Source organism: Rhea pennata, chromosome 13, assembly GCF_028389875.1.
Source record: "Rhea pennata isolate bPtePen1 chromosome 13, bPtePen1.pri, whole genome shotgun sequence".
NCBI lineage: Eukaryota > Metazoa > Chordata > Aves > Rheiformes > Rheidae > Rhea > Rhea pennata.
This window is the reverse complement of record NC_084675.1, coordinates 9399492-9412966: the sequence shown is the minus strand read 5'-3', so window position 1 is coordinate 9412966 and position 13475 is coordinate 9399492. Positions and strand designations below refer to the sequence as shown.

The 13475-nt window shown below is 36.0% G+C and overlaps 1 protein-coding gene across 1 annotated transcript in view; it reads right to left on the bottom strand.

Moving 5' to 3' along the window:
• The window catches only part of SIAH1 (siah E3 ubiquitin protein ligase 1), a 76577-nt gene that overhangs the window by 56882 nt on the left and 6220 nt on the right, over positions 1 to 13475 (bottom strand). Inside the window, exon 3 of the mRNA XM_062586432.1 lies at positions 9784 to 9910. Coding sequence (XP_062442416.1) covers positions 9784 to 9824 — 41 coding nt within the window. The 5' untranslated portion in view covers positions 9825 to 9910. The remainder of the gene's footprint in view (positions 1 to 9783; positions 9911 to 13475) is intronic.

Genomic DNA, 13475 nt, shown 5'->3' with positions numbered 1-13475 from the left:
AATTCTGATATCCATACATTGAGAATGGAAATATTTTGCAGGATTTACAGCACAAAGGCCCTAACAATGGCACAGGAGACTGACGGTTGAAGAAGCTCAGTTTTGTCAAGGAGTATATTGATAGGCAACCATCACTATGAATAGGTATTTGCACATTAAGGGGCGGGGGGAAACAGTTCTGCTGATAAGAACATAACAAGAGTGCAAAGTCGCAAGCTGAACTAAGACAAAGTGATTTTTGAAATTTCCTAGCAGCAAGGGTCCACGTATCTTTGATATACATTTTTATCAGGACAGGTGGCAGACAAAGTACATTTAGTACCTGCTTTATCTGAATCTATCTGTAATGAGAAACAATATGACCTGAACACAAAGCAGCAAGGTTGAATGGTGACAGTGATCCCTTCCCCACATCAACTGCCTATATTCCTTCATAAAAAAAAAAAAAAACAAAACAAAACAAAACAAAAAAAAAAACAGGAAGCTTCATTTTGCCTACAACAAACTCATATTTCTGCTCTACACTAAAACTTTAATCAAATCTCATAATACTTCAGGCCTTTTAGGGACTATGGATTCCCCTCTTTCTAGGCCCCCAATGTACAACTGGGCAGTTGTATTCTTATTCTGGGTGGCAGGCTTTTTTCATCTCCCTAAACAAGCCCTCATTTTAATGAGGTATGAGATACTGAGATAATATAATAGAGATAAATACTAGGCCACATGAACTGGCACTCCCAGCTGAAAAGGAGCATCAAGCTTCAATGCACCAGTGAAAGACCTGGCTCACTTGTTTAGCTGTAAATTGATGGTCAAATTTAGGGTCAGGATGACATTAATTTTGTATCAAATTCTTAGGAACATTTGAGATTTTTTTCTTCTCCATAGCTTGAACCGTAAATTGACAAGGAATCTCTAACCTAGCCATTTATGCACCGAAAGATGGGTCTTAATGGTATGCTCTCTCCTAATTCTCTGCTCGAAGCTACAAGTAATTTAGCCTTCCAGAATGCAAAAAGCTGGACCCTAGAGTAAACATCCAAATTATTAAGTGCAGCTGCCTTTCATCTCTATGTCAGTCTAGACAGTCTATTGATTGTTTGGCTATCACTTTTATGAAAATACAATGTAACTATCTTTACTAACTACATACAACACGTAGACTAAATATGGGCACAGCCAGATTCTGGTAGCATCAGAAGAAGCAGGACACAATCATTCCTTGAATAGCAATTGTGGATATTTTGCTAAGATAAATTTGCCTTAAATTCCCCTTTGCGCTACCAACAGTGTGATTATTACGACTTTGTTAAATCTAGTATTTTGCATAGCAAAATGCACGGCATATTGCTTTCTGTAACACTCATGTGCAGAGCAATAAAAATACTCAGTTAAGATTTAGTGACATTACCAGCAAAATGTGGATATTTTGCTAAGATAAATTTGCCTTAAATTCCCTTTGTGCTACCAACAGGAGCTCTTGCAGGCAATTCTTTTTAATAAAGCAATTCTTTATATTATTAAATTGCCAGACCAGTCTTTCAGCAGACAGAGTTAATTAGCAGATTAGCAGATAAATACCAGGCAGGCAAAGAATGTCTTGAAAAGTCAGAGTTAAAAGCAAAATGGCAATACATGGAACATTGATCAATTCCATACCATTTGCTAATTGTGTTACCATTAAGAAGATCTTGTCTTCCCCCGATTTACCTTGATGACTAAATGAGCATATGATCAGATATAGTCATACTTTCTGTTTTTTCTTTTTTCTTTTTTTCTAAAAGTGGCTTTCTGGTGGAAACTTTTTCATGGGCTATTTCCTGTTGATTTGTTCTACTTAGGTATCTAGCTAGTTTTCATTGGCAGGATTTACTGTTACTGAAGGACTGGAATGTTGAAGCTTTTACATTGCCTCTCAGATTTTCTGTGTGAGAGATCTCCCTGTTTTACATGCCTTGGCTGTTCTGAAAATGCCCAACCAAACTGAAATGCTGCATATGAAGATAATTTCCCTTCCATAAAACATATACCAGATAACTGTTGTGTTTGCATGTCAATTAACGTATGTACATAATTAACATATGTACCTAAAAACAACACACAAAGAGGATTCTATCAATAAATGAGCTTTATTTTAAGTGCCTATAGAGAGAAACATTCCATGCTTTTCGACATAAGTTTTACTCCACAAGAAGCTTCTGTTAGAAGTTTCAGAAACCATTTCTGCAATCACCTTCTTGATCACGTTCAAACATGCAGTTTGACAGACAAAAATCACAATAAGGAAGCTCTTCAATATTTTCAGCTTTATCGTAAGCTTCAAAACTTACAACTTGCACCCTCAACAAACTGGCAAATTACACCACATGAGGAGACCAGCCAATAAGTTTGAGGGCAGAGGAGCCATCTAGATGGACTCAGATATGCTAGCGAAGTGGGCCAAAAGGTAGCTTACAAAATTCAGCAAGCACAAATGCAAGGTCATTCACTTGGAAAGGATTAACCCTGTGCAAGAACACAAGCTGAGGGTGAACTAGTTGTGAGCAGCCCTGCTGAAAAGAAGCTGGGAACTGTGGTTAACAGTAAGCTGAACACGAACCAGAAGTGTGCCCTAGCAGCCAGGATGGCCAGCAGCATCCTGGGCTGTATTAACAGGAACACAGCCCATAAATTGAGGGGCATTATTATACCCTTGTACTTACTTAGGCCCCTTAGACAGCATCTCACCTTGGGTCCCCTGAAACAAGCCAGACATCAATAAACTGGAGAAAGAGAGTTCAGTGGACAGCCACTAAGATGGCCAGGGCTGGAGCACATGCCCTGTAAGGAGATGCTCAGGAAGTGGGGCTTGTTCAACCTGGAGAGGGGAAGGCTTGGAGAACCCCTGGAGAAAGGGACCTTGTAGCACTAACCCATGATTATATCGGTCTAGTAAGCAAACTTGGGCTTTATCTTGCACTAACTGTTAAGCAAACGCAATAGCAGGGATAATAAAGAATAGTTACAATCTTTCCCCAAATATGCTTACGCAGCACAAAATACACTCACTATAAAGAAGATAAGGACTATGAGTACCAATAAACCCCAGGTAAAGGAAAAGAGAATTACGCTTTTGTTAAAAGATAGTAAGAAGTATGAACTAGATGCTGGATTTGCTCCTCTGAAAAGAGAAGAAGTTTAGACCTGACATTGTGAGATGTCAGGGAAACAACACCTTCCATACAAAAATTCTCTTATGTATGTTTCTCCCATCCCCCTCATCTAATGCAGGTTTTGTAATGTAATGTTGGTGTTTGGTACACAAGCCTGGAGCCTTATTTTTGCCTCAATATCAGTAAGTAAGACTTTATACTCACTGGGTTTACGGGGAATCTTAAATTCTGATTTGCATACAGACAGCTGTAAAATCTACCAGTACTGAGGAACCCCCCAAAGAACACAGTGTTCTGTTTCAAGGAGTCAGCACAAGTATTTGAACTATTTAACTACGTAAGTTTCATAAGCTGAAAAAATACTTTTACTCTTAAGTGGTGAACAACTGCATATCTTTTGAAGGGATCCCTGATTCTTAAAAAAAAAAAAACCACAAACAAACAAAAAAAAAAAACACAAACAAAAAATAGAGGTCAATAGAATTTCATTTAATTCAGGACCTTATGTTTGCCACTGAGTAGATGACAAACAGGGAATAGTTGCAATGAATTTTAAAAGATCCATATTTTCCCCCCTACATTCACCTTTCAGAATACAGTATTTCAAATACACAAGTAATTTGTGTAAATGTTAGGCAAGAAGACTGGGACTGAAATCAGAAACCTGATGAACTGAGATTATAACTATAATAAGAAATGATGATAGAGTCAAGATAGAGTCAAGAATTAGAACAAGGAAGGTAGAGGGGAGGAGGAACAAAAGAATAAACTGGTGGGAAAAAGGCAGAAGACTGTTTCGAGAATATGTGACTGTTTACAGATGCAACTCAAACTCCTTGAAACAGAAATACTATAGTACTCTGAAAACTGGGCACACAAAATTAAGGAATGCCTTAATCTCTGGGCTTAGTTCATCATTGTTGTAAAATGGTAACTACAGCCTTTTATCTCATCAGTTAGTAGTGAAAAGAAATTCATCCGAGTTTGTGAAGCAAGAAATGATAATGAACATAGGAAAGTCTAGAAAGAAATTATCTCCTCTGTCTTCAAATTAGGCTTTAAATAATGTTTAGTTAGAAAGATAAAAAGACAACACTGAAAAAATGATAAGAAAAGGAAGATATTTAATAGTGGTATATTAAGTAAGCAAAATGCTTTTTTTTATTATTCTAGTGAATCATGAGAGAACTACAGAAAAAAACTAAGTAATCTAGTATTTAGAGACTGGGACTCTTAATGCTGGAGGAAAATAAGGTAAATCTTAAAGTAGGTGTTTTTTGAACAGCTCATGTGAACAGTCTTAATAACGATAGATTTTGTCAAGCTCTGATAAGTCTGGAGCCCTGTAACACTTTTAAAGACAACCACTGCATATTATGACGAATCTATCTTCTTAAAAAAAAAAAAAAAAAAAAAAAAAAAAGGATAAGAAAAGAAAAGGAGATGTACACGTAATAGCACTAGAAACAAACTAACAATTATTCAGTTAGTTACACTATTGGTTTCAGGTTAGCTCAGTCAGAAGCAGCCTAACTCTGGGAACAAAATGTGGAAATAGGAATATCTGAAAAGGTCTCTAGATACAATTTTTATGAGAGATTTTTGTGTGGGAAAGACTGGAGAGCAACTATGATAGATAAGGAACAAACTATTCTCCAGTAAGCTTTAAAACTCTGATGCTATACTGAGACTTTACAGAGCTTCTTAGGCTACTGCCTTGCATTGCTTCTGCAGAGGCACAGAAGTATGGGCTGGGCTCCATCCCATAGCTCAGAAGTCAGGACTGCCACTGTTCACAGCCTTGGGACTTGGCCAAAACAGAGTGAATTTCCTCTGGGACAGTAAAACACATGTTCTCAATACAAAAAAAAACTCCTGTTAACCAATCCATTTATTTGGTTCCAAATAAACATTCCTGATAGCCATTTTGGAGAAAAAATGATTAATATTTTGACTTTTTTTTCCCCTCACTCTTGGAAAGTCTTGAAGTATTCTGCCTAAGATTTTCAGAAACAAATACTCAAACTGATTCAGATGGTCAAAATGTAAAATATCAGCTCAAATAAATAACATTTGGCAAAGTCAAAACTTATAACAGGATTTTGAAGAGGAAATGTCAGACAACCTTAGTAAGTAACTGTTAATTACATGAGCAGTTTCACTCACTCAGCTGTTTGCACCAGGCTCTGTACAGCCAGTATAGCCAATATATTTAAAATCCTAAAACTATTAGCCATACATAATGATATTACTTTAAAACACAGATTATTAAAAGTAGTTTACTTTCATTTTCATTTACATTCAAGTAACTATTATTGAAGATATATGCAAGGATTATTATTTTAGCAACATAGCTGTACTTATATACCTCACCTCAGACTAAGGTTTCTTTATGCTAGGTGGCATATACATGTCCTACAAACACTATATTGCTTAACTTCAGAAATTCTGTTACAGTTGTGACATATTATGATTGAGCCAAGTCTTTGGTTAGAAGATACAAACTTCTCTTGTTGCCATGGGTCTTGCATCTAAAAAGGGGGAGAGAGGGGAAAGAGAAAAGGGTAGGGAAAAACTTAAAAACAAAACCACCCCTCTCCCCCCAAAACCCACTTCAAAAGCATTGAAAATTTATTCCCATTTTATAAGGACAAAAAAAAGATTGTTATTTGCTCAAGATCAAATCATAGAAAGGTAGATAGTATTTTGGGGGTCCAGTACAGAATTCTGATATTTGGAAGCAATTATTCTGTTTCCCCTTCCATTTTTAATCCATATTTTAATATAATTTTGCCACAGGAGTCAAGACCTTACTAGTTTTCCTGATGACCTGTCATTCACTCCTTTTCTCTTTATCTCACTATGGCTGAGAAGTAAAACAAAGTGTTGAAAAACATTCTTTCTCAAAAGAAATAAATAGAAAGCATAATGTCTCTATCTATTTATCTTTAAAAAGATAAATTTTAGATGAAATTAAAAACGCAACTACACAACAAAAAAAGAGCTTTTCCACTTACATTATCTGATTTAAAGCATTTTCCAATCTTTTTCTTCCCTCCTACTGTTTTAAAAAGTTAAATACATTTTCACAATTACACCCCTAACTTCAGAATTTAAGCTGTGTCTAATGCTTACTAAAATTCGTGCCAAAGAAAACCACTGTACAGAATCCTCACAAACATCAAAGAGTTCAGGACCGCAATTACTGGAAAAAGAGTTCAGTCATTGAGACTAGTTTTTCCAAACTTTTAAGCAAGTATGTAGTCCCATTAAGGTTAACCAAACAAGAGATGCAGGATTCGGCTGCTGATCTATGACACTAGTTAAAATTTAGAGTATTTATTAGACATTATTAATGAAACTCAGAAAGCTATAAGCTTCCCAAATAGCAACTTCATTGTCAGGAGGATTTTTTCCAGCAATTGCCTTTGTGGCCTGTTTCTTTTTCTTAATTTGTGACCTATTTTTAAGAGGAAACAGTTCCAGTGAACAGATTACAATGTGAGCTGAGCATCCCGGCTCAAATAATGAAACCTTATACTGATCCCCCAGGCAGGCATGCAGCCTTCCCAAGTGAACTCCCAAATTTACCCTACAGATAAACCATCTGGGAAGGTTCTGCAGCACTGTGATAAATGCCTTTTCCCAGACCATATGCTCTTTCCAAGACCATATGCCCTTTGTGAAAGTCACAGATTAACCCAGTTTGTGTGAACTCAAGACCCACTCAAGGCACCTTTGCAGACCACGGGAATACCACAGTGCCTCTCAAAAAAAAAAAAGACAAAAAAATACACGCAACTCACAAAAAACATCCCCCCAAACATGTTTTTGAAATATTAGACTTTCCATCAGAAAGGAAGAGACAGCTGAGAATTTTTACTTTTTCACTTTTGCCAGGAGCAGTAAAGTCATAGGTGGACATACTAAAAAGATTTGGTTTATTAAGCTGGTTAAAACATTAAACTCCTCCAAGATGTACTTTCAAATTGAACCAAAATGTAACTGATAAGCATCTATATATTTTTACCAGTTATGACAGCTCTAAAACTCAGAAGGGTGTGCTTACAGATGTTTTTATTTCTTTTTTTAAACCCACAACCAATTTTGTTTCATGAATGAATTGGTATGTTCACTATTTCATTTACATGTGCACTGGCTCTTGCACCTTAATTAACTGGCTCACTAACTTCACACATCCAAGCGTTTCTGCATCGTTGCTTCATATTAAACAATTCACAAGATAGAAGATATCACAAAATACTTCTGTAATCAGATATTAGTGCCATTGTACTATAAATTATTTTTGTGCAATAGGAATCATGCAAGTAAATACAGAGGCAGTGGGTAAAAGCCTTTATGGTTAAGTGGACCATCATCTCCTTATCACTAGTTAAACACAAGAGAATACCTAAGGAGACAAACACTTGTAAGAAGCTTACCTCACAACTGTCGATACAGGCAGATTAATGGCATTATCAGTCATACCATATCACCATGTTAGTACATTTTTATGTCAGCCTTCTGTTGCTTGCTGTATTTTAAAACTACAACAGCTTATTTTTCTAAAAAGATAGCTTGCGCACAAAATTTTAAAGTAAACTTTATGCTTAATGCTGTACTATCAGGGTACAACAAGGGTTACTGGTAGAGGATAAACTAGAGGCCTGGAAAACACCAGCAAAACAAAACCCCCATGAGACAGATCAGGAGTTCTTTAAAAAACACTTTTAGGGCAAAAGGCACTGATTTCACATCAGCCTAAGATCAAAGCATCACACATTTAATGGGCTGAAGGCATTCAGAATGGCTCTATGGCATACTTCATACTAGAAATAGTCTTTCTGATTTGAAAAAGTACCATCCAGTTTTAGATGGTACTGTGCCAGATTTAGACAAAAAACAGACACTTTGAAGTAGCTGAAGCTTTTATGAAACTCTACCAATGTCCATCTCTACAACAAGACACTGAACTTGCTATCTTTTAGGCAAGCAAGTGAAGAACTACTAGCTGTGATGCTGAATATCTTACAAACAAATGAACCCATAAGGAAGTTAAGACCAAACACAAAATGAACTCCTAAAAGCAGTCTAGTCCCCTACCAACAACTGCAGTGAAACCAGCGTAGCATTCCTCACATATTTCAAAGTTCAGACTTCTAGTTCCTGTGCAGCTGCCACGGTACAATCTGCTTCACGTTTATGCTTTCAGCTTTGAGTCTCTCTTCTTATATCCCTTCCCTTTTCATCAAAGCAAGTTCAACAACTATCAGAATTGGAACTACATCCCCTGAAGTTTAGCAAGTCCACTGTTTCACTACTATGGAACGAGGCCTAGTCTTGCTCTCTTTGAGTAGAGGGGATCATGTGATGACCTGTAGCAGCATTTGGGTAGAGACAGCTCCAGTTTACACTGATATGTCACACAGCTATGTGACTGCAGTTGTGCATTCCTGTGCCACACGATGCACTGCTCCAGATGGTGCTACTGGTATGGGACCTAAAGCACATTTACCCCTCACTGTAAATCCATGTCTTATCTTCCTTTCCTGATATAGTCACATTTTGGTGATATCATATGAATGCAAAAGATGTGATTTTCAAAGATGTGAGTGCTTAGGTGTTAAGGTTGCACTTTTCAAAGTACCTCTAAAAGTCCATAGGGCTTAAGGTATGTATGTACCTAGACACTTCCAAAAGTTCTCTATTTTTATCCTTGGACCTCAAAGTGCCTTTTAAACTTCTTGAGTAGCTTTTGGAATAAAAGTTGCTCTGTTTAAAGAGAAAAAAGGAAAAAAAAAAAAAAAAAAAAAAAAGGAAAAGCTGAAACACCTGGAGCACTATTCATTATGATTGGATGACCTGACAGCAAGGAGATATTTGTCATTGGGTTGTCCACAAAATTGTTTAAATAAAATGATATTTTTAATTAAAACAAACTATAAAAAAAAAAAACAGAAAAACTAAGTGATATCTAGATAAATATCATATCTACTGAAATGCAGAAGAGAGAGGATAAGAATATTGACTTCAACTGGTTTAATTTCTTCACACAAACATAATATTTCTTCTTATAATTATTAGATAGGTTTATTATATTAACAGTCAAATCATAACAGGAAAAGAAAACACATGAGCATTCCCATTACTTAGAAAATGCACCATAGTGAGGTTTTCCTAAGTTATTTCTAGATTTTCTCTCAAATGTAGTAATTCCTTCCTAGAAAATTAAACTAGATAACTGGTCAATACAAATACTTAGTCACTTATTTGCAAATTAGACAAAGATCTAGTAATTTTTTTCACTAGAATATTATCAAAACTTTGTATCTTGCTGTTTAACATGTAGCAACAAAATGACTAAAGCCAACATGAAAATACACTACATAGGCATAGCAAAATGTCACTTCAAAACTTTGTCCTTAGAAATTAAGAATTGTTTATAGGCTTTCCAAACACAAAAACCTGTTTTTCCATTATTGGTCTGTTTTTTTTTCCCCATTCATTCATCAATACATCAGAATCAAGCACAAAATACTGGAAGCTTATTCCAAAACATTTACTCTTATGTAGGCTAACAAAACAACAAACAAAACTACTAGATTACTAAAAAATTGAAGGAAAAACAAACCTGACACAAATAAAGCCATCAAACTCTTCATGTGTCTGCATTCCACTCCCAATCCTTCAGATCTTCAATGTAGTAGTGTAAAATCTTCATACCATGCACTATCTTTTACTCTGAAGTTACAGATTACCTAGTATAGAAGAACGTAATTCAGCTGGGTCTGTTAGGTGTTTCTACAATACCATTTACCAATCATTCCAGTATATATTCTGTTCACCTGTGAGCTAAATTATGTGCTCAATGCACCACCTTGCTCTACGAGTCCTTCTGGGTTTATCACAGCAGTCTTCAATGTCATGTGGGCAGAAAGCTTCAGGTGGCAACCTCGTTCAGGAGGAAATGTGTGTAAGACTACAACCTGTCATAGCATGTACCACATCTCCTTTCCCACAACTCTGTTAAGAGGAGAGAATGAAATTCGTCCTGGTCTTTTTTTCTGTCTTAGCAGGAATGTATTGAAAGCAGCTTTGTCTTTTTGCAAGTGCAAGGGACTGTGAATCTTGTCCAGGATGAACTGCAAAATGACAGGCCCTAATGCAGACCTTCAGACACTCTAAAGCAAATACCCACATTACATAACAACTATACAATATATTTCAGTGACGTGGGCCACTTAGAAGAATACAGCTCTTCAAGAAAACTTAAGTTGAGTCAATATACTTTCAGTTGTCCTATCCTGATTTTCTATTGTGCAGGGCTGGAGGATATTTTGTCATATAACTCACATCCATAAACTCTGGATTACATTTCTTTGATTTATCTAAAAAAAACCCAACTATTTCTCATATTCATTTTTTACCATTATCCATGAGGCAGTATAGGTATTAACCTATTTTGACACAAAGATACCTCTCCACTAAAACACATGATGCATGCATGCTCTTTTAATATATGTGATCTATGGTGTGAGTTATTGTTTTCTGTTAGTAAGTCTGCATTTTGGGACAGAACCATATTATTTAGTACGAATGTCCTTCATCACAACAGTTTCGCCAAATATATAATTTCATACCCCGTAATCACAAAGTGGAGGAATACAATCTCCATAAAACTGCTATGGGTTTTCAGGGTATTACAAGCAACTACTGTGCTTACTGTATCCATTATCAGAAGATCATCATCTAAGCAGAAGTAAAATGCTGCTGCCTATATATCTATCCATGTATCTTTATAGCATATGCTGTTAGTTTTGTTCTGTCTGTAATTCTTCCCCGCCCCCAGGATATGATAGTTTCCATTTTTTTTTGTATACTGAATTATATGTATATGCCATTTTTTCTTCTGAAATGTGCACAACAGAAAATGTGCACAGATTTCCAACACTGTCAGATCAGAGAGCCAAATCAATTAGTAGAATAGACAGTTCTCAGATAGGCAGTAAAGTCAGATCAATGACTGCAGTTAGTAAATGTAAAATTTTAAGCCTTGTGTTCTGCATTAGGATATGATTTAATATCCAGTTCCTTCCACAGATACAGTCTGCACAGCAACAATTGAGACAATGCTATTGTCTAAGCCAGTCTGGTAAATTGTTACAACTGACAAATACAATCTGTTCTGAAATATAAACACTTTAAAATATTAAATTCAAATTTTAGTAATTTGATTTTCAAATAAATGGTCTAATTTTTGCTTGTGGAATATAACTCCCTCCATATATCGACTCCGTATGTTTCAGAGACCTTTCCTAAATATTCTTTATTGTACTTACTATCCTCCTACACACTAATATATAATCAGACTTTCTGTTCTGTTCTGCATTCTTTAACCACAAAGAAGATAGCCTTAATCCAGATTCTAATGAACAGACTCCATGCTTGTTTCACCTGGCAAGAAACTGGAAAGAAATCTTCAATCCTTCATAAATTTTTATAGTTTTATAGCAAAGTATAGATCTACTCATTTTGTCATGTAAGAATGGCACCCTTGGTCTGGAAAGACTTTTCTAAGTAGAATGCCACACAGTCTTTACCATTTGATAACACACAAGATACATCTCCTTTTACAACCACTTGCCCTTTTCAGTTCAGCTGAATTCATCTCTCATATGAGTGTTTCAAAGTACACCTCGCCTAAGTTTCACTGGAGGGAGAAAACAGATGTACGCAACACTTGAATTTAATCCTTAACCCCTACAGTAGCAGTCCTAGTAATCAGAACATGTCACTTATACACTGGATGGGGAAAAAGAGATCTGGAATCTATTTTTGCACCTGCCACTATGGCACTGACTAACCACTGGCACATCACTCTGCTTATGAATGGCTTACGAACGCAGATACACACAAGTTGAGGCAGACTCCTATTATATTCTTTTTACAATGTATCACTCACTGTTAGTGAGTTATAATACAAACCAAAATCACACCAGAGCTTATCAGTGATGAGAGAAATAAAGGGCCATAACATCTTTACAGGAAAGGCCATAACACCTTTACAGGATTTGTATATAATTAAATACTATATTAAGAGAAATTGTAACCTTCCCTCTCAAATAGCTCCTCAAGTAGTAATCACACTCACCTCCTACCAGAAATGTTTGAATAATGTCCCTAAAAGGCCCTGAGACTAAACCCTATAGATGCGATATTCTGGGCTTTTGCATGAATTATTTCAATCCATCATAATTTTAAAGACTCATAGCTGCTGTACTACTGGAAAGCTTAATTTAATTTCTGTACATAAAGCTGAGCTTTGATGGATGCTACAAAACAAAGGCTAACCATCCAGCTTCTGTATCTTTATCTTCTCAGCATTTTTATTGACAGCAGAGAACTGAGGGCTCTGGCTCATGACCTATAGCAGTTTAAATCAATATGCCAGCTGTGACAACTGAGAATCCAGCACACAGTATTCTTCCAGTAGCAGCGAGAGCTGAAGTGAATCTCTAGAAAAGAACATGGGTAAAATTCTAAACCACTAAAACACACACCACACAGGAATTGGAGCCCTAAATAATTTTTAGTCAATTTTTAGTGTGAAAAAACAATTGTGTACACATAGTGAACTGGTACAAATTCTCCAAGTTTATTTCATGTATTGTCTTAAATCATTTAATTTTCAGTGCTATTTGCTTATTTATTTACTCAAAAGTCAGTTTCTGTCCCAGCACTAGAAGGAAAATGAGTTAGAACATTGTGAAATTGAGTTTATGCTGATGTTAGATGTTTCAGATTAGTTTACATTCAGCCCTAAAAATTTCTCTTTACATTATGTGACTGCAGCTGCTACACTTTCCTATATCTATGTCAAGAGAATTAAAGTAGACTAAAGGGTTAAAATTCAACAAGTTCTACTTTCTAGATGTAAAGAATACTTGGGTAGCTGCACTTAGAACAGAAAACATCGATTTGTTTCCAATGAAAGTCAAATATTACTAACTTAAAGCCCCTTCCTCACTTTAGAATTTCAAGAATGTCAGTATCCATATTCTTGGTGTTTTGCCAGTATGAGATCTGGCAAAGGTCTCTGATGTGCTTTTTTTAATTCACAGCCCTGTACTACATAGATCTCCTGCAGAAAAGTATTTATTAACCACAGCATATTTCCTCCTCCTCTCAGAAAAGACTGCCAGACTTTCATGGTCTGCCTTTTAGATATTCCTAATTTTCTTTTGTCTTTGCAAGAAACAAGACTGACTTGGGCTCATTTGGATTCAAGTTAAAGAAATGTTTCTTACATGAAGAAGTCAGGCT